At 37.7% G+C, this 22,572-nt stretch overlaps 1 protein-coding gene across 19 annotated transcripts in view; it reads left to right on the top strand.

Moving 5' to 3' along the window:
- The window catches only part of ADGRL2 (adhesion G protein-coupled receptor L2), a 316,422-nt gene that overhangs the window by 230,370 nt on the left and 63,480 nt on the right, over positions 1-22,572 (top strand). For all 19 annotated transcript variants that reach the window (XM_054165502.1, XM_054165513.1, XM_054165507.1 and 16 more), the window contains one exon: positions 14,324-14,537. In XM_054165502.1, coding sequence (XP_054021477.1) covers positions 14,324-14,537 — 214 coding nt within the window. The remainder of the gene's footprint in view (positions 1-14,323; positions 14,538-22,572) is intronic.

Raw genomic sequence — 22,572 nt, 5'->3', positions numbered from 1 at the left:
TCAGTGACGCCATTCTTTGAATCGCAAAGACTGTGAAACTCTTGGATGACAGAAATAGATTGTTACAGAGATATTTAGCCCTAAAGGTTTAAGATCACTGAAATTTGGCAAAAGACATAAAAGTAAACTGGTTGCTGCCAGTGTGCTCAGGAATCCAGACTAATTTTTCAAATAAGAATAAAAATAGTGGTAAGAGCACACCATAGTAAATTATCTGTAAATCAGCTAAAGGCCTTTTTTCTTCTGATGGATGCTACTTGCGTATTTTGGAAATGAATGCATTTATACCCAAATGGCACATTTGCTTTTGCCTTATCTTTCCTAATGGAAACCTTTATTTGTCTTTTTTTTTTTTTTTTTTTTTTGTTTTAGTTCTTAAGGTGATTGAGTTTTAGAGGCATATATAGTGATACAGATACTAATATGCATTATTGTAATTTGCTATAATTAATCCATAATTGTGCCTTTTAAACTGGGATGATAACTACAGGGGCTTTGGTTTTAAAATGATGTGTGAATTACTATTTCTGTATGTGATTTAGGTTTTATATCTGGAAGAGGTATTGGGATTAAAGAATATTTTGAGTGGGCAGGAAGAGGCAGGAGTCAGTTTGAACCTAAATTATCTCATGATGCTCTGATCTTATGAACTGTTTTAGAACAAAGGTGAGAGATGAATTTGCATGAGCTCTCACAGCTGTCAAACACCTACATTGGACTTCCTGGGAACAGGAATATGGATGGGATTTAGGTTGGATTTGGAGGAAAGTTTGTTTTGATTGAGTTTGCTCTGGAAGAAGCATTTATTGCTTTTTATGCATTGTGTGTCTACAGATCTGTTTAACAAAAGTTTTTACCAACATGCTTAGTTTATGTTGGAATAGTTGAATATTACGGCAGAAAGTGGTGTTGCACACTATTTCTTGAGATGGTTGTTTTATCTGCCAACAACAATGACAAAGACTGTTGGTTGAGTCAATAAAATTAAGTAAGTAGCTTTCTCTGAACAGAAAACTGAACAGACAGGAGAAAGTACTGTTAACATGTTATAGCCTTTTGAGTAATGGATAGAAATAAATCTAAATGGCTTTTACAGAAATGTGATGTCATGATAAAGTTTGGAATTATATAATGGGTATCCAGAGTGTCCCACTGAAATGTGGATCCTCAGCTGAATCCTTTGCATTATTTTAAGTACTGGAAGAAACAAAGATACTTGGAATGGCATGCAAATCACTGGGGCTTATCAGTCTTGCTAATTTGAACCTCCTTTCCTCACATTAAATTTATAAAAAAATGTATTAAAAAGGGGTTGGTGGTTGTTCATTGGAACAAGAATATAGATTAAAAGAAGATTTATCCATTGGTAAAATAGGATGGAGACAAGGAACTAGTTGTAGTGTTTTGAACAAAAATCAGCTGCAATTCTACAAACCTTTCTAGTAGTGTTTTCTCTCTGTAGATCTTGAATCATAGGTTGTATATTTTTTTTTCCCTTTCCACACTCCTTCCCATTCTCTCTGGATTTTCTTTTGCTTAAAGTCATCTGGGAACATAATGTACTTGCCTGTTGTTCCTCCCATTTCCTTACTTTGAAGATACTTCCTCTAAAACCTTTCTTGAAGGATGAGATAGAGACACTAATATAACTTTTTCCCCTTTTTGGCCTTCCTGGTGTTGAAGTGCTGGGAAGTTTGGTATGTGTCCAGTGATGATGTGTGATTACAGCAAAAAACAGAAGGAAAAAACAAGTTTGGATATGTTTATAAAAGGTAATTATCATCACAGAGTAAAAAGACAATGATGCAGTAAGCTGTCTGAATGACCTGGCATGGAGTCAGTTTTTCATCTATTTTGTTGTGCTTTTGAAACCATTTGTTTTGTCTTGTACTTCCCCCCACCCTGTTCATGTCTTTTGTTTAGGCATCTTGACTGTACATGGGTAAAATGAATGACTGTTACTTCTTCCAGGAGAGTGTGCTCAGCGGAGTAGGAATCCAGGGGAACTAGAAATTCCTGGGACTTGTGAGAGGTTGTGATAACCAGGTACAAGGTATTAGCAATGGTGAATTGGAAATCTTTCTACTAAACACAGCTGCTTCCCCTACCACCATCAAGCCTGTTTCTAATGGAAGTGCTGATGGCAGTATGCTGGAGCTTGCTAGTTTTGGACATCAGCAGACACAGGAGGCTGGTGGTACAGAGTGCTGTGATGCCCTGGCCCTGCTCGAGGAAGCTGCCTGCGAGTTACAAGGTTGCCTGAGAGGAATAGAAAAGCTACTTTCTCAGTCTCTGACCAGAATGCATGATAAGGGTTGATGTCAGAAAGGGCAAGATTGGGCTCACAGCAATTATGGCAGAAGCATACTGGTTTCCTTGACAACCAGATTGAGGATTCTTTGTGATTTATTATTTACCACTTCAAACTCTCATTCTCTGATTTAATTAGGGAGAGGGATTTCCATAAGGCCCCTCCCTTCCAAATTTAAATAACCCCACACTGTTGTTAAGACCAGTTACACCTGTCCCAAATGAATGTGGCTCTAAACCAGCTACAAATTAAGCTGGACATTTAGTGTTTGAAATTTTAGGCAGATTGCTCAGGCAGCAGTTAACTAAAATGCAATGGATATTATGTTGGGTGATGACTTGTTAACCTGCACTTTCTAGCAGGAGTAGTAGACAATTGCACTCAACACCTCCCCTTCTATGCTCTCCAACCTCTCCACCCTGCCAAATTTTTCAAAGGCAGGGACCTGCAGCAAGTGATACTTCTCAACTGGCCTTAGAGCTATGGGAAAGATAAAATAGTATCTTCAACTCCCAGTTTACCTTGCTTGGACAATTCACATAATCTTCTCCTTTATTAGCACTCTATCAGCCATTATTGTGTGAACAAAGAGGGAATTTGAAACTTGGGATGTTTTTTACCACTACCAGCAGGGGTAGCTACTTGAAACAGCTGATTGAAATGGTTTGAGGATCCTTGGTGTAGACTATAAAGAAAATATGTGTCATTTTTTAATTATAGGGGAGAATTTTAGATTTAATTGTGTTTATTCCACTACATGCAGTCTTTCAGCTGTACCACCCCAGTTTTAATTACAGAAGTTTGTACACGTTTTGTCATCTTTACCACATGGAGTTGCTAAAGTGAGTCAATAGGTGTTTCTCGCTCTTTGGTGCGCTGAATGTGAAGCTCATTGAGCCAATAAAAAGACTTGCAGTGACCTGAACGCTCTAGTGTCAAGTCGTAGCTCACTAATGCACTAGTGCCCCATTAGGCTGTTGAGGGAAACTGACTGCTGAAGATGCTTCTTTAAAACAGAGTAGTCTAATGAAGCTCATTAATGCATTTTTCATTAGAACAAGAATATTGAGCGTCCAGGTTAAATTCTAAAGAATCTATCCTGCACTCATTGAGGTTAATGACAAAGCTCCCAGTGATATTAGTGATGCAGGATGAGAACTTAATTGTGGTAATTAAGATTCTGCTTACCTAAAATTCTCTTATTATTTTCAAGTAGATAAAATATTATAAAATTACTACTATGCAGAGTTGTATAATGTTGGAAACACATCCTTCAGAGATGACAGCATATCAGTGTGAGCGAATACTATTACTGTATTTTTGCATTGTATTCATAAGTTACCCTTGTAATCTTCTAGAGGGTTGGGGGGGATGGGGGGAGGGGGTAGGGCGAAGTTTCTTTCTGGCTTTGGCGTTCAAACGTTGTCATTATTGTGTGTTTAAAAATAACATGGGCCGCACATTACTGTAACACAGTAAGGATCTGGACTTCAACGTCAGCAGTGGGAGAGGTGGAAAAGACACTGCAATCGTACCGTGGGGGTGTGCAAGCTGCAGCAAAGCTCAGCTTGCCTTGGGGTAGCGCAGAATTGCCGAAATCGCCGTTCATACACGAAGAAATGCAGAGAGGGTTTCCAGCTTTAATACATTCCAGGGAGTCCAAAGCCGCCGTTAGGAGGATTGTGTCAGGTTGCCTAATTTAAATAGTTACCCTAACAGCTGCTCCTTCCTGCCTCCTATGGACACCCCCTAACCTCCGCCTTCTCTCCTTGGCAGCCCCGCAGACTTAATAACGCCGCCCTCGATCACGCTGCCGCAGCGGCCGCTTTAATAGCTCCCTAGGCTGGCTCTGCAAGTTCCGCAGTTAGCCAGACCCACCGCTCGGAAGCAGCAGTGGAGGGGCCTGGCGGGGGCTGGGGTCGTCCGGGCACGGCTGGCGGCTTCGCAGCTGCGGGGCGGCGGCAGCCCGGCGGGACCCGCGGCTCCGGGCAGCCCCTGTGCGCCTCCCGCCCCGGCGGAGAGGTCAGGAGCCGTCCCCTCTGACTCGCTGAAGCCTCCCGCCTGTTTGTACATCTAAATAATGTATGAAGAAAACACGGCGCTTTCGGTAAGAAAGTGTCAGTTTAGGTGGTGTGGAAAAAAGTGGAGCAATCAGATCTTTTATACTTCACAGCTGCCTCCCTCTGAAATACTTGCTTTAGCGACAAAATTTTTTTTGAAAGAAAACTGTGACCTGTTACAGTGAAGCACTATGCAAAATACACTAATTACTGAGGAAACTACTTGACCTTCTGCATCAGTAGTAACAGTGCAGTAGTTCTGCCTTACTGGTTATTCATCTTACACTTGAGCATCTAAGGATGAATTTTTTAATTTTTTTTTTTTACCCTGTTCTGGTGTGGAGCTTTCCTAGTTCTTCACTTCATTGTTGCTTGTATTAACATCAATGAACAAATTTGTAAGCACAGGCTTTCAGCTATTAGATGTGTTCTTCTAAATAGAAGTAATTTTCAAATGCAAAGTTACCCTTTCTGTGTTCTTTTATGGTGTGTATTCATCCCTTTTGTTACTTTCTAACATAAATAGCATTAATTATGGAACTCTTATCTCATAATTATGGAAAAATTGTTTACTTTCTGCCTTAGTATTCAGTGAGAGATTTCAGGGATCCTGATTTTTCATTTATTTCATTTGAACACTCATTAGCTAGTTCTCTAAAAGCTGAGAGCATTCTTGCATCCACATTGTGACTGTTAATTCCAGGATTATAACCCTGAACTCAAATTCATTAGCCCTGAATTTGAGTCCAGGTGGACTTTAGCTATCCTATCGCTTTATCTCCCTTTTCTTTTGTGTTTGCAATTAGGCATATGGATATGCAGTAGTTTGACAGGGTATCAGACGTATATTTTCTTTATTCACTCTAGAAATGATACCTCTGTTGCTATTCTTACTCCCTTGCTGCTCAGGGAGCATGTTAAAACTGCATATATTCCTTAGGCCTTTTAAAACTACCTGCTTATCAACAAACAAATAACTTTCCTTTCTTCATGCAATTTATTATTCAGAGGATACTGTCAAGTATCTGTGTAGGATTATTCCATGATTCCTTGAATGAGCAACAACATAACTATGTTGTAAAAACTATATACGATGTATCTCTCTCCTCTCTATAGCAGTCTTTTAGAAACCCACAAATATTTCATAGAAGGTAAGGTCAGGAAGAAAGCCTTTCACTCTGACAGGCATTTTCCAAGATTGCTTGCTACTCTTGTCTCATACCTATTTGCTGGAATATTTGAAGTGACAGCACATTTACCTTAAAGTACATTCATCGCATTGCTCTTCCCCTTGTTTTCAAAAGGTATGACTCTGTATTTTGGTTTAGCAGTTCCATCTTTGCAGTCTTGAGCCTTGTGTTTCCAAGGGTTCTTTGTATTTCCAAGCCCTCAAAGTGTTCTAGAAACTATACTGAATGAGAAGCTATACTGAATGACTGTGTATTTTGGTTTAGTTGTTCCATCTCTGGAGTCTTGAGCCTTATGTTTCCAAGGGTTCTATGTGTTCCTGAGCCCTCAAGGTGTTCTAGAAGCTATACTGAATGAGAAAGGGGGGTTCCTGTGCTATTTTCATACTCAAAAGCAGTCTTTAAGTGGCTTGCCATAATTAAAATTAACAACATTATTTTTTCACTCTAATTTATACTGTGACAATTGACTCCACCCTACCATTTTATGAAAACAAAAGACTATATAAACTGTTACATTATTGCTTGATAAGATTTCTGTTATATTTGTAGTGTTTTTTGTAAACAAGAAAATGCCCCCTTCATAATTTTGCAACTGCGATCTCAAGTATTACCATGTGCTAGCAGTTGTACAGTATTTTTAATTAAATCTGTGGGGGTTTTGTTTGGTTGGTTGGTTTTTATTTTAAACTGTGGCATTTATAGGCTAACTTTTTCTTTAAAATTAGTCAGAATTATCAGGATCCAGTTTCTGCATAATAATGAGAGGAAATGTGTTGCTTTCTTAAACAGATTAGGGTATAACTTGTTTTAAGAAGGTAATGTGCACAGCAGACCTAGGGTTATTATTGGCACCCAATGTATCAGCTGCTGGTATGATTAAACTTTCACCAATGCACATATTCCCAAATAAATGGCATGTCTCTGTATTATTTCTATCAGCCTCTGAGGTAACAAGGCTTTGGGTTTCTTAAAGATGGAAAGAAAAGCGCATTTCTTTTGTCAGCTCTTCACTCTGAATACTGCTGATGGAAATTCCCCTTTCTTCCTCTTTCTCTCTCTCTCCTCAACACATGGTTTCCAATCAAAATGATTGAGATAACTGGAAATGCAAATTGTTGTCAAAATACATTTTATAGAAAGTAAAAGAATATTTGTTTTAACTCTGCTACCAGTATCCTGTGCAGAGGAAACAATTCAATGGGAAATCCTGTTGACACATTTCTGACACATTAGCCTTTGTGTGTCTTACCTCCCTGTTTCAGAGATTGCTTCTGATTCAGAAGCTTCTCCTTCCTGACAGGTGGTGTGCTCAGAGAGTTCAGAGTCAGTAAACTGGAGATAACCTCCAGAAGGTGGATTTACAGAGACCATGGGACTTACTTGCCTTGAGAAATTTTGAAGATGCAATGTATTTAACAGCAAGAAAGAAAAGGGTAGACTGCTTTTTGTGAGCTGGCAGAGGATCAAGTGTGTATGATGTGAAGGAAAAAAGGAAGGAGATTCTTGCAGCCTGAGAACAGACATCTGGCTGGCAGAAGAAAAGAAGTATCATTGACAGATGAATACTGTTTCAAACTGGGGTAATTTTAGATCAAGAGGGCAAAGTTTTGCTCTCATGCATACAGCTCCCACTGAAAGGGATGGGAAAGGTGCATGCATGTGAGAATAAAATTTGATTCTAAGTGAGAACTGCATATTTTTACACTAGATATTTAGACTTTCATGTTTGGATCACATGGTTTCCATCTGCCATATGTAGGCATTGCTAAAATGCTGCCGGGAACCAGGCTCTGGTTTGGTGACTTTCGTTAACGGCATTAGTGGTTTCTATCCAGTTTCAGTGTGGCTGGATTCAAAATGCAGAAGCCCGTTTTTACAGTTTAGCATTAATTAGCACTCTTGTGGCAGCCTCAGCAGGGAGGTGAAGGATTAAATGGGCATGAAGACTGAAGTATCTCTTTTCCCATAGTGGTGATTCCTTCAAAATAGGGTTGAGATGTGATGGACTAATGCAGGGATGTGTGCATGGCTTCTGTCTAGACTATTCTTGTTTCGAATGATTGAAGGAGTTCGATCTACAGGTCTGTCAATGTAGCACTCTTCTGTCTCCTGCTATTAAAAAAAAAAACCAAACGCACCAAAAAAAACAACCCCAAAACACAAATCCAAACCAAAAACAACCAAAAAAAGGCAAACCCCAACAGAAACACAACCCAAGAAAACCCTTAACCATTCTGCCTTCTCACCCTTGTGAATGAGGGGTGAGAACTGTTTATGGGAATTTAAATGAGATCCTTGCCAGCCATTCATGGGAAGGATCAACGCTGTTACATTAAAAGATTAAAAGGCTGAGATGCTGCTGCTCACTTCAGGATTTGCTGAATCATTCAACAGGGTGCAGAAAGCAGGTAGTCTCTGACTTTTTTTGCTGAAGAGAGCCTCACAGGGATATTTTGGAGAATTGCATGAAGACTGAAAAATGTATGAGGAAAATTGTGCTAAGTTTCAGTGAGCCCGGAAGCAAGACCCATCCTAGTGTGAGTCAGAGGGTGTGACTCGGGCTTCTGTCCTGAATTTTGTTAATCAGACATGCTGTGCTTTATGTTTATGTACACTGAATATTAAGTATCTAATTACAGAAAATTACTTACAGTTGTAATTCTGCTACTCACACTGAATTATGAAAAACACTAAAATTCTACAAAATCTTCTGAGTTTTATTTTTTAAAAGACTAAATCACAATCTAATGAACTACATAGTATTAATAAAAAGCAGTCATTAGTTACTTAATATTTCTAAAAGCTTTTGTTGATAGAAGTTCATAGTTCTACTTTGTAGGAAACAGGCTTCCAGATTTCAGTAAAGTAATTAAAATATGAAAGAGTAAGTCTGAGAAATGGTATTATAGAAACCAGCATTAAAAAATCTCCCCTCTTAGCTAATATATTCAAGAAAAAGTTGCCTTGTTTCAGTGTAATTTAAATGGTCTACTCTGTTCCTCAGGACTTCGAGCCTCTTTGTTAAAGTTCCAATAATGAACATACTTTCATGTACCTTGTTTTGAGTTAATCCCATTTTTATGAATGAGTGAAAAAATGAGCAAGATACCTCTTAAGAGAAAATAGGTTTCCTTCAAGAAATAATCCCCCTGTAGATCTTTCCTCTCTTTCAGCATCTTAAATGAAAATAATGAGTTTATACTTAAAATGGCAAAAGAATATAGCTGTAGAAATACTATTTTTAAAGTGATTTCTTCCTGCCTAATTTTACCTCAACTGAGCAGTGGAGTTTTTCTGCTGGGCTGCAGCATGGGCTGACTGCGCAATGGCTGCTGGGTTTCCCTGAAAGAAGAGCTGAGTGCTGTGAACCCCAGACCTCTGTGCAGTGTCAGAAGCTCTTACTGTGCCAGTGTAATCTTTTAATAGACATGCTTGCCAGAATTACTTTTTTCTTTCAAAGACAGAATTAGAAAGCACAGTTGTCATTTAAATTGCCTCTATCTTTGTAGTAGTTGGTAGTGATCTGCTGACCAGGATTGGGTAATTTAAAAGCTGTTTAACAAAATAACATGCTTGTCTGTGTGAAATGTATACAGTGCTGAGAGACGGGGAGAAAAGTCTTCTTTGACATAGTTCATGGATTCTTTAGAAACTGCAGAATGCTGAGACTTTTCTGCAGAGTTACTAAAGCTTTGCAAAGCCCATGTTGAGCATTTGTATGGTTTTCAGATGGTGGAGTATGTTCACCCTCCGTGTGCACATGTACATGCTTCAGTGGGAAAGGGAGAGGATTCTTAGCACAGGTTTTGCCAGGCTTTGCATTTGTTGAACGTATATTACTGAAATGCTGCCCAAGATGCATTACTTTATCTTGCGTAGAACATGAATCATGTTGCATGATTTGTTAAAAGCGATTGAGAGAGACAACTGTAAACATTCCGTTTGAGAAGATGTGCTCTTTTCAAAAGACCTTTCTGTTAGAGCCAAATAACACAAGAAGCAATATTTCCTTGCTCACAGGGACATATATATATATTTCTGCAAATATTTGTTTTGGATTCTCAGTTCTTTTGGTATCTGCATTCTTTGAAATAATTTTATATTTCCATGTTGACTTTCTCCATGCTTTAAGTTTTAATCAAAGGTTCCTTGCTTCTGATGTTGAGGACTACTGATGTTAGCCTGTTTACATTCCACTATTTTTCCTCTGTATGGGGTGAACATTCAAGTGTGGTGGCGTCTTTTTGCTTTTATCTGCCAAACTTAGCAGAGTTCCTTATTATTGACAGCTCAAAAAGATGGTATGCTAGTGGGCAGGATGCTGTGAATTATTAACTTATCTTTGCACTTTGACGAATTTAGGTTATCTTTCTAAAGACAAATCGTTTCTATGAAGGAACTAAGACAGTAGGATGGTAAATAAGGCATTGCAAACTTAGGTAAAACTATTTTTAGCCAACTATGAATGCAACATATTTCTGAAAGATGGTTCTGTGTTACATTTCTTTCTTAGGCTAAAGTACAAGAGGAGTGATATTTGTTAGTGGTGTTTCATTTAGACTTCTTACTGTGTTTTTCTACATGGATTCATCAATAAAGCCTTAAAGAATGTGTATTAACTCTGAAAGTCTCCTCTACTTTGCCTTTGAAATGTGATTTTGCAGAAACCCTTTATTATTTTCTTTCAATAAAGAGTCTGCATTCAACTAATTTCTGAACAGATAAAACATGCAGGAAATACATGTTTGCTGGGAAGCTTTTCTATAATCAAACTGGTCTGCAGGACTGAAACCATGCTTTTCTCATTAGGTACTAATCTTCTCTTATTTTTGGAATAAAGAAAAAACCCAGCACCTACAACACTGGTTGATACATACAAACATAAATGAATGAGAGACAGCATATGTTGCATTTGGTAATGGACTCTCACTTGAGTTAATGTTTACGTTGTGCTGAAAGTTCCAGCCCGAGAACCAGAAAGGTCTTTGCAATCGGTAAGCACTTTGCATTCTTGGGCAGCAGGCAGCAGACAGCAGCAACCTGTCACCCATGGCACAGTTTGCCTTGAAGCAATTAGCAAGAGGACTGGCACTAGTGATTTCAACTGCAGGAGGACAGCCAAACAAGATAGGTTTATGCAAGGTACAGTCAAACAAGCAACAAGTTGAATACAGGTTGGTTAGAGAAAACAGTGTAGAAAATATTTGTGAGGAATTGCATTGGAGATACAAAGTCACTGGTGGCAACAGTAATTATTGACAGAGCCACATACTTCTGAAAAACTCTGGAATGATGCAGAAGCAGGCAGTAGTGTTCAGATGCTGGTCCTTCAAACTTTCATCCTGTGGCAGTGCATCTGTTTATCAGGAATTATCTGCTGAATGTAAATGAATTTCAGTCCTAAGTCATTGCACCTGTTGCCAAGAGGTATTTATTTCAATCACTTGCCTAAAGCACTGGGAGTTATTGCTTGACGTTTTGTAGCTCAAAAAAAAAGCTGTCGTTTCAAAATCATTTGTTCAGAGAGGAGAAAATGCAGCAAAACAGTTCATTTTACCCTAAGCACTGCTATTTGGCAGTATTCACATTTGCACGGCACAAAGCTGCAATATTGATTTTTTTGCTCTCAGGGCCTCCCACTAGTTCTTTCTTCGATTGTCAGGGTTGCAAGATGGATTGAATTACACTTTTCTTGTTGATATGCTTATTGTTTTCTTTGTTGATAGAAAAAAAAAATTGCAAATAAAGCTTCAGCTTAAAGATCACAGTAGCTTTGTTAATGGACTTTAAATGTATTTATTTTATTTAGTTAAAATTCTTCCTGCACCATAGACATTCCTTAGAGGAGTCTCCCCACGTAACACATGGTACATTGGTTTTCTTTATTGCTTGCTGCTTTTGCAATATAACACCTACGTTGCAATCTCAGGTGTGTCTTCTGTTGCCTGTGATATAACCTTGCCTTAGTATTTTTAATGTTGGTCCTAATAAAGAGCTTCTCATGGATGCCTGCAGGGGGAAAAATTGCGAGATAAAACACATTCATAGTACTTACAGCAGTTGCCATAGATGATAAAATAAGATTTGCAGGCAGCTGATCTCTGTAGCAAACTACAGAGGTCTTGTATTTGAATTCTAGTTATTTCTTAGCAGAATTGGAGAGACTGCTGCAGGATCTGAAGTAAGATTTCGGTGTTTGTCACAGGTAGTTCAGTGTGGATTTGTCATTCCTGACCCCATAATGCTCTGTTCCTCTAACCTGCTGCTGCACACAGCACTGCATGTGTAACTACCAACAGACACCTTAGCGGCTGCACCCTTGGGACAGCCAAAGCCTTGTTCCCTCCCTGCTGATGGAAACTCAGAAAGTTTTATGGGGGGAGGTGGCCAAATCTCCAGACAGGCCATGGTAATGCCACATGCTGGAGGAAGTCCGGCTGAGTGCAGGACATACAAGCATCATTGCCACCAACTGGAGGGATGAGCTTTATGTGGACAGCATTAAATTTGACAGGAGCAGTAGGATGTAGAAATGGCAGTCACTAGCAGTATTATATTTGGTCCCACTGCGGCTGTCGTGATGGTAATTAATCAAGGGAGATGCTGTATGCATGTAGTGGGGGCTTTGTGCATACTCCTCCTTGTGCCCATTTAACGCCCTCACTGAGCTGTGAGCAGCTTCTGTCTTTGTTGTATTAATTTTCTGCATAGGAGGAACATGTGGGGTGTTAATATGATGGATTCGTGGTTTAGCTTTTTCAGCTTTCAGCTCATGATAGTTGAGCAATCCTCTAATAATAGTGTCTGCTATTGTGCATGGTATTTGCAGCCAAACAAACAGCCAGGAGTGAATCTGAGGTGGAATTGTGCTTTCTACAGCAATATGGCTTCTTTCCATAATAACAAGTGCTGAACCATTTTGGCAGAGCAACAGTACTGGTTTCATGTAGGATATAGTTCCACAAAATGTAAAGTAAAGGCAGACCCCATTGCTGCCCTCTGGCCTCCGCCTTTCCATAGTGCCAGTGTTGAATTCCCATTCAGCCAAAGATATGGTCCTCTTGATACCTCATCAGTTCTTCTGTGATAGACAGAGGTTAGAGTCAGACCAGCCCCTTGCATTAGTTTACTATAGAAGTTGGTCAAAAGCTGGTTCTGAAGAAAAGGGGAAGGCAGGTAGTGAGTGGCAGATGGGAAAATGGGTTCTGGCTGCCAGGGAGCCACATCCTGCCACTGGTGTGATCATTACCAACATCTCTCTTTTGCAGTCCTAACAGATAATCATCTTCTCACAGGAGGAGTTTTAATCTACAGATCATTAATTCATTAGAAAAAAAAGTGAAAGCCCCTGGTTTGTGTGAAAATTTACTATCAAGGGGTTATCTCAAGTTGTTCTTGATCTTTTTTAGATCCTTACTTCCTTCCCTCTTCTAATGCACCATACTTTTAAAGAAAAGTTTCTGTGCCTTCAAAACACCGTAGAGCTCCAGCTTTCCATACTTAGTAATTACTTCTCTTTGTAGACACAACTTGTTTCCAGCACACTGCACTGAAATATTAATGCCCTTGTGCTAATGTATTAGGATGACTTCTTCAAAAAATACTAAGTATCTGCAAATCTGATGACAATTTAGAAGGGATTTATTATTTTAAGGAATTAGGTATTTAACAGTACCACGTTACCCAGCTTGTCTTCCAAAAGGCAGTAATGCACACATTCTGTAAGAAACAGAAATAGTCTGTTTAATAATAACCTAGTAGTAGTAGTGTAAAAGTCTGATATGCAACTTCATTATTCTGATGCAGAATGGTTTTTGCAGAAAGAAATGTCTGTAAAAGGGCAAATGTGTAGATGAACCATTGTTTTGTTTCTAGAGTTTTTCATACTGCTTCATTAGAGTAGCGTTTGTTTAGTTGATTGTTTTTTTAATATGAAAAAAACATGTTAAAAATGAGAGGTCCATGAAAAATGTATATCCTTTTGGGGAGGGATGAAGAAATTCTGTGTAGTGCCCATGAACAGGCTGTGGTACTGACCATTTATGTATTGTGTGTATCGAGTCTGTTAATCTAGCACTGGCAAGTCCACCTCTAAGCCATTTCCCACATATGCACATCTTTTAAATACCTTCAGGGATGGTGACTTAGCCACTTTCCTAGGCTTGGTAGTCTGTGGTTTAATTTATGGAAAAGATACAGTAAGGAGCACTGAAGTTCAACTAGGTAAAGTATCAGCATGTATTTTGGATTTGGTGGTACAAACATGTCCATGCTGGGGACATAAAATAGCAAAGCAAAAGAAACCAACTCTTCCTGGATAAAGTAAAATACAAATTAAGAAATACTAAATTGAAACTATGGTTTTGTGGCTTTTTTTAATGTGATTTTTTGGGGTTTTGTTGAAGTCACTTCTGCATTTGCAAAGCCTGCCTACTCTGCTGCTTCCTACTTTCAGAAAGAACTGAGATGGGAATGGCAACATGTAATGTAGCCATGCAGACAGGCATCACTGTGTGCCCTGGCAAGGATGAGAACAAGCAAAGAATTTCCTCCTTTTCCATATTAAGGACACAGCAGCCATGGTGTTGGGATGTGACAGTTTCATGAAAGATGCTTCACTTAACATACTACCAGATCAAACTGTTTAAAGGTGCACCTTAGCACAGCAGCGAGTGTTAGTGCCTGTGTGACAGTAAAAGAATAGTCCAATGCAATGTATCTTTTAAACTCAATCCCACTCTTTTTCTGGATTTTGTTTTTAGGTTTCAGCCGAGCAGCACTACCATTTGGTTTGGTTAGGAGAGAGCTCTCCTGTGAAGGGTACTCCATTGATCTCCGGTGTCCAGGGAGCGATGTTATTATGATAGAAAGTGCTAACTATGGACGGACAGATGACAAGATTTGTGATGCAGACCCTTTCCAGATGGAGAACACAGAATGCTTCCTTCCAGATGCCTACAAAATTATGACACAAAGGTAAATTTATATAAATGTGTGTGTGTGTGTATAATTTTGAGGACTAAAGAGGAAAAATGTCTGAATTAATACAGTATAGGGTAGATGCAGTAGGGAATACTGAGTTGTTGTCAGTTTGTTATTGAGGTAGTATTGTTTCTATCTGGTAATAAAAACTACCAGTTTCACTTAGAGAGGTTTGTGTTTTGTTTTGCTTTGTTTTTGTTTTTTTTTTTTTTCTTTTGTTGTTTGTTTTTTTTTTTTTTTTATTCTGTGAGCAAAAGTTAAAAAGCAGGAAGATAACTGCAAGGAGAATGGAATAATTCACTTATTTGGAGATTCCCTGTCTCCTTGTCCTTTGGGTGGTCAAACAGCACTCAAAAAATGTGTCCAACCTGGCTGCTGCCTTTTTCTGTAACTTCTACGTTCCCTAGCAAAGTTACACATTTCCTATGAATGCAATAAATCACTGCTGTACTTCCCACCTGTAAATGCATTCAGTGGAAAATGCTGGAATGAATAAATACCAGAATGGTTGTAAGTTGTTATACATGTGTGTACAGAAGCATATATGCATATAAGCAAAAGTTACATTATGTCTTAGTGACAGCAATTGTCATTCTGGGAAGACATCAATCAGAAGAGCATTTTTAGAACAAAGGTGTATCAGAGCTAAGATTCACAGAAATTCCTGTGCTGCAGGCCTCATACAGGCAGCAGTCATCTAGTACTGACAGTTGTGGAAATGTCAGTAGAGATCAGTCGCTGGTGTTGTTACTGGCTTAAACTGCAAGACCTGAATAAGTTCAGGACTGGGGGAAGCCTTCCTCTCAGTATGTTTTTCCTAGCATGAGGAACGTGAACAAAAAGTAATGAGAATAACCTGGGAGTTTTCTGGTGCATGTACAAAGTGTGTTTCACATTAATTAAAAACATGCAAATTGTCCTGCATGCTCTGTGTCATTTACTATGTTATGTTTGAACAGGGTAGCATTCAGTAAACATATGGTCACCTCTTAAAAATTGTTTTCCATTTTGATTTCCCAATTCACTCAAGTTGTCATGAGTCTGGCTTTTTGTTACCATTTTCATGTGAATAGATGTAGTCAAATATTTGGGGCAGATTCAGTTTCAAATGCAGGTAAATTAAGGATATCAGATCTTTTATTCTTTTTCTGTGTTCTGTGACTTACTCTGTGATCAGTAAAGGCAAGCCTCCATTCCTGCTGTGGTAAAAAGGTAATATAACTTGTTCAAGTCATGTTTAAATTATTTTTTTGTGTGGTTCTAGTTCATTGTTATTAATTAGATCAAGACAGCTTTCCATTGAGACTGCTGCAGCAGTGTCATCATCCTCTAATCTGTCAAGTCCCTTTGAAACCACCTTCAGTTGCTTTTGTAAGTGTATGTGCCTCTCTGTAGACTTCCTTGTTGTGTAAAATGCACATTGTGTTTTGATCAAAGTCCTCCTTATGTTCATTGCAAATACTTAGATTAGGGTAGTCAGAGACAAATACAGAGGCACAATCTTCCTGTGACATTGGACGGTTAGTGCCAAGCTTAAATTTCAGTCCTCCCCTTTCAGTTAATAAATTGTAAGTCAGTGATACCAGGGAGTATTTTTGAGCTTAACCAATCTTTTACTCTTTTTCCTACAGATTACAATGAAATTGTGATAGCATGTATGACACTGGTTCAGAATATCTGTGCTCAGAGAGCGCTTTTGCTTTTTGTTCTTTTTTTTTTTCCATCTGAACAAATGGCAAAGATCATTTGATGCTTTGCTTTCTATTTTTGTCTGGCGTTTGTAGTCATTTGGAAGTTTGCTTTTGTAGTTTTCTTTCTCAGATCCTGTCATTAAGTAGAAAAGCTGTCTCTTGCCCTGTTTAATCTTTTCTCGAAATTGCTCAATTTGTGGTATATTGCAAGCATAGACGAACATTGCAAATTTCTTATGAAATATTAAAAGTTTTTATATCCCTTTACTAATAACTGCATTGGTCATCACAATTTTTTGTTGTCTAAGGCAAACTGTTTTTTGGTATTCAGCACATGTCTAGATCTGGTATCTAAAAGTATCACATCAGCTGCATTTTGATAGCAGCAATTACACAGAAAATCTCACATGAAGGACTATCAGATTCATTGGATTTCTTATTTGTTCGTTGTTTTTGTTTGTTTGGTTTGGGGTTTTTTTGGTGTTTGGTTTTTTTTTAACTGACTAGAAAACAGGAATCTGTTAGAATGTTTAATCAGATGGAAAACTTCTTCCATACCTTTAGAAATAAGCAGCAATCATGTCTACATTGCTACTTAAAGTCTTACAGTATTTACTTTTAAGCTTCAGCTAGCAGTGGTTTTACCACTGCTTTTGATCACTGAATTCAGTTTAGACCTGCAGTTAAGTGGAGTTCCACGGCAATTATTAAATACTCATCACTCATTTGCAACATCACTCCACAGCTTTTGCACAGCAGCTACATTTACTGAAGTTACAACATTAAAACACTAGCTTAATTAGATCAATACTGTGAAATCTGAAGACTGAAAAATAAGATGAGGTTTCCACATTTACAGAAAGTCAAATGCCCTGCTCCCTTACCAGAGAATTTGAGATACTAGCACACAAACTTTGCCAGTGTCCACTGATGCATCAGATTCTCTTTTTCAGAGCAATCTTTTCTCCATTCCTTTCTTCTTTTCTGTAATTCTCAGAAGATTTTTCACTTAGTGCTTTCCTAGGAAGCCCGACTAGAACACTAGTGACTTTATTGCTTTGCCTTTACCTTTGTAAAGTAGTTACTAAATTTTTTGTCCCTGATTGAAATTACATCCCAATTCTCCAGAATGAAGTCTTTCAGATGTATTTGGATTCCATGTAAACTTCAGACTGGCACAATTAAAATTAAAGTTTTGAAGAAAGAAACTAGAACTTCAGAAAATCCTTCTCCCTTTCACACTTTCTGATAATTAGCCCCAGTGTTTGCATGCAATCAAGTTTGAGAAATCCTAAAGTTGAGTATAGAAATAAGCTTGTTTCTAGACTATTTGGTGAGGGAGTTGTGCAAATGAGTGTCAGAGGACACATGTTTCAGGCAGTTATACCTTAAAATAGTCAGACTTCTTGGTTCTCCATTGTCCTTTAGCAGGGACAAAGCTCCCCTGTTTCCTCTTGATTTAAAAAGAAATTAAATGAACAGAGAAGCGGAAGATGCAGAGCAGCCTGAGGAAATTGCTCTAGTTGCTCACTCACAAAGTGTGTTTGTGTGGATGTAGCTAGAAACTGACATGAAATTTTGAAGTTGATAAGGCTGACTAGTAGTGCTTTTTATAGGCACAACAGAGATTTGATTTCAGTCTTAAGTCCACTTCCATTGTAAGCAGATTGCAAGTGTGTTGCATGAGTTCTATTCAAACCGCTTATATGTTCATGAAGGCTTGCTGCTTCCAGTGCCAGCTAAAAAAGCCCCACTCTGCAACTGCAAGGGTGGAACATTGGGATGGAACATTATTTTAGGACAGGTACTAAGGGTTACATAGATACCATGTCATGTTTGGATTTGTATATGTAATTTTATAGGGAAATTAAAAGCTGCTAAAATGCATTTTTACATTCTAGGAATTAAAAGTAGGCTTTTTAAAGTAGAAACTATAGTCTTAGTCCTAAACTTCTTGTTTATGAAAAATTCTCATATTAATTATTAGGCAACATTACTGTCTTTGTGATTCCAGTACAGTGCAATTAGATGTTATTATTTTCCTATGTATTTAAATAGACACTTGGATAGTGTGGCAGATTATAATAGTTTTGAATAATGTAATTTTAAATCTTGATAAATTCTATATTAATAAAAAAGGTGGTAGTGGTGGTGGGGACTGGAACTGGATGAACTTTGAGGTCCCTTCCAACCCTGACAGTTCTGTGATTCTGTCTATTGAAACTGATACACCTTAATTTTTTCAACAATTGACAGTTATCGCTGTGCAGCATCCTGCAGAACATTAACATTTTGTATTTAAAGAAAACATAGCCTGTTAATTCTGAATCTATGGAATCATTTATGTAGATGTAAAATTGAAGCATTTATTGTTAACAGCCAAATTAATATTAACTTAAGAAAGAAAATATGGTTTCCCTCCTAGTAAAGCCTAAATCACCTTGACTTTTTAAAAACAGGATTTTCTGATCCATGTTCTGACACTGGGGGCATAGCTGTGATAATTTAAAAAAAGAAGAAAAAAAACTTTGCAAATGTTAAAAAAAACTACAGACTTTGCAAACCATGCAAGCATCTGCATTAAAAACTATAATCTCTCAGTTGTTATAGTCAGTTTATTTTTGATCCACAACAGGAAAGGAGGTTACATCAATCCTGCACTGAAATGGCCTTGAAATTCTATTTTCATCTACAATATATACTATGATTGTAGTTTTATGTGATCTTTGTGGCTTTACTAAACATATTTAATCAGTATAATTTCACTATTTAAGTATGCACAAACAAAGCTAACCTCATTATAATACATAAACCTACAAATATGTTAGATATAATAAATGAACTTGGGGAAATGTAATTTTTTAAAAAAACCTTCCTTTTTAAAACATTACTGCAGAAACATAAAAAGGATTAAAAGGGGATTTATTCCTCTTCAGCAATGAGTGGTTTTGGTGTGGGGTTTTTTTTGTTGCACATATCTTCTTCCATCTGTAACATGTGCAACACATACACCTTCAATAATCATATCCATCATGACACCAGCAAAGGGTTCATGCTTGGGGTTTTGTTTCCATGAATTTTTCTCACATGGTTAATACTCTTAACCTGTTATGTCCTTCATCTGCAAGACAACTGAGGCAGCGTATCCATTCTTTCTCCTGTGACTTTATTTCTTTTTCCTCGATCTTTCCCAACAGTCTAGTAGGAGAATGGAGATGTTCATTCTTTTCCACTTATTTGCATGTCTGCCAAATACATAATTTTGGAAAATCCTATATTTAAATGAGAGTGATACCTTTTTTGAAAGAAAATGAGTTCTCTGAAGAAGACACTCCAGCCCTCTGTCTTGTTCCAGCTTGTCAGGTCTGCAGAGGAAACATTGTTGCACTGTATTAATGTCCTTTCAAGTGAAAAAAAAAAAAATAAATGTTTGATCTGTTCCATGATGTGAGTAAATAAAGGAAATCTTCCACTAGACTCCAGGCTTGTATGGACAGTGGATAAATTTCCTATAACTGATTAATACTCAGTGATCAGAGTGAAAATGTCTTTCCAAAAGCAAACTTCGTACAGGATCTTTGCTGATAGAAGGCCAAAAACCTGCTGTGAGGATCACTGCAGAGCTGAATTGGAGCCTTTGCAAGACTTCCACAAAACAACATTTGAGTGTCCCCTAAAGACAGAGCCCACAGTTGATTCAGCGTTTAAACTGTAGCACGTTTCAGATTTTATTTTTTAATGTGACTTAAAACAATTTTCACAGGCAGGATTTTATCCTCTGCCATTCATGAATGACTGTGATTGTGGTAATGCCACACTTTACTTCTGGGGTCTGCCAGGCTTAGACAAGGGCTCTGCTGACCCCTGCTGCTATCTTGCTTTTTTCCTTTGCTTTTGCTTTTGCTGCCAAAGATTGCCTCCCTTAGCTAAAGATACTATGTAGTGAAAAGTGTCTCAGAGTAAGAGGTACACCTTGCCTTTTTCTGCTTTGTGGTCATTAATAGCTTGCATATCTCTGCTTTTTGTGTCAGATAAATACCACTACTGATGATAAGATAGCACAGGCTGATGTGTATGAGGTACGTTCTCAGCACATCAGAGCTGCTGTGCTACTGATGCTCATCGTGTGTATGAGGTTCGTCTTTTGCTTTGGCATGCCAGCAGTTTCTGTTACAACTTGCTGACAACTGCTTCACAAAACGTTTACTATACAAGATTATGAACATTTTATATATATACACACACACACACACATATATAAGCATCCTTTAAAAACGAAGGCTTCCACTCATCTGAAACAGATGTAAGTCGTAGTACAGCAGTCACCCTGTGAGTATTTTGATGTAGCAGAAAATTAAAATGCTCTTTACTTTTAAATTAAGCTTTTCACAATACCGAGCTATGGCTTGATTATTCGTTTTGTTTTGTTTTGTTTTGTTTTGTTTTGTTTTGTTTTGCCTTGGATTGATTTTGGTTTGTATGTGTTAGTCACAAGACTTAGTTATGACTCAAATGTAAAGAAAAAAGGCAGAAATACGTGTAGCCTATTTTCACCAACAAGGCATAATCACAGAGCCTAGAATATTCATGAGGCATTTATAGTCCTTGGCTTTATTACAGAGAAAAACAGTAATACAAGTGACTGAGAAGAACCTTATCTGTTACTGTGCATTTTCACTATCATTAATTCTTAATATGCCTGTGGTAAGTCTAGTTTACTCATTAAAAATAGGAGGGTTTATTAATGGGGTAGTTCCATAGTGACATTACTTAATACATTAAATAAAAATCCCCATATTGTGAGGTTCTGAGCAGTCAGGTAAGGTGAAAGAGCTGTATAATGGAATGTGTTCAATTTTTTGCAATGCTTTCTTTCTTTTTTTTTTTTTTGCACAAGAAATTACATTGCACATGTGTAAGCACATTACACACATCCATGCATTGCTGTAGTCACAAGCTAAAAGGATCATTAATACCAGCTAATGACATTTAAAATTTAGATTTTTTGCTAAAAAAGGGCATAGGTGTTTTATTAATGTATTCATAGCTTATACTTAAGTTGTCTCCTTTCCTTTTTTATAGGCAAAACCACCATCAAATTCTTCTTAAAGTCAGTGTGTATTTTATATGGGGGGATAGTATATGCACATTCCTCACTGTTTCCTTGCCATTCGTGGGTGAAAACAAATGTAATAAGTAACGGTACATAAGTATACATATTTTTTAAGTACAATGTACTGTTTCCTGTGTATATGAATGTCATATAAAATACAGGTTTCGGCCTGTGATTTCCTTGTGTTGCTTTTGTTATTTTGTGGGGTTTTTGGTTTTGGTGGGGGTTTATTTGGTGGTGGTGTTTTTTGTGGGGGTTTTGGGTGTTTTTTTCTTTGGTTTGGTTTGTTTTTTTTTCTGCTTTCTGAAATGGTCTCTGCTAGGTGTGCATACTGTTTAGCCTACAGTTAATCATGTATGTAGTTATCCGGTTTGGCAATTTACTAATTTTTTTGAGAACTCTACTTAACTTTCAACACCTTTCAGTTAAATGTTGTCTTTCATAGATTTTTAAGAATTTGATACTTTTTTCTAAGTTCTAGTCTAGCCAAAATAACTTCATGTTTCAGCTGCACTCAGAACTTTATTACTGAAAAAAAATTCTGATTTTCTTAGATGTTGTTATGTCAAATGTAGTTCATATAGAATAATACTTTAATAATTGAAGCCTCTTTATTCCTCCCACCCCAATGTATACTCTGTAATACTTATCCAAAACAGCTACATTATCTGCTAAGTTGATTTAGGACTTTGTACATGTGTTCATATAGCCATTTATCTCAACCCTTGCTGAGGAGACCTTTATTAAGCTGTGATGACTGCTGAATATGAAATGTAACCAAGATTATTTTTTTATTCAAATATAATTTAAATATTCATCAAAGAGGAGTTATGCTTGAAACTGACAGAGACTATTAGCATCAAAAAATATAATTAACTGCACTGGGTATCATGAAGTGGAGTTAGCCAAATAGCTGAGAGGTCTAATTGCTCTGGAGTCTGAGAAGCAATAGTTTTATTTTATGCTGTTGCTGTGGAATTAATAGTAATGTGGTTTGCTATGCAAGGCAATTAAAAGCTGTCTGTTATGGTTCATTGCACTGTAGGAAATCCATTGAATATCACTTAGTAAACAGAACTGACATGGAAACTTGATCTAGTGGAAAGTGTCCCTGCTCATGGCAGGGGGAGTTGGAACTAGATGATCCTTGAGGTCCCTTCCAACCCTGACAATTCTGTGATTCCGTGAAAAGGTACATGAAGATGGGCAGAGCCAGGGTATAGAT

This window comes from Dryobates pubescens, chromosome 11, assembly GCF_014839835.1.
Source record: "Dryobates pubescens isolate bDryPub1 chromosome 11, bDryPub1.pri, whole genome shotgun sequence".
Lineage (NCBI taxonomy): Eukaryota > Metazoa > Chordata > Aves > Piciformes > Picidae > Dryobates > Dryobates pubescens.
The sequence above is the reverse complement of the archived record's forward strand: the minus strand, read 5'-3'. Positions and strand labels throughout refer to the sequence as shown.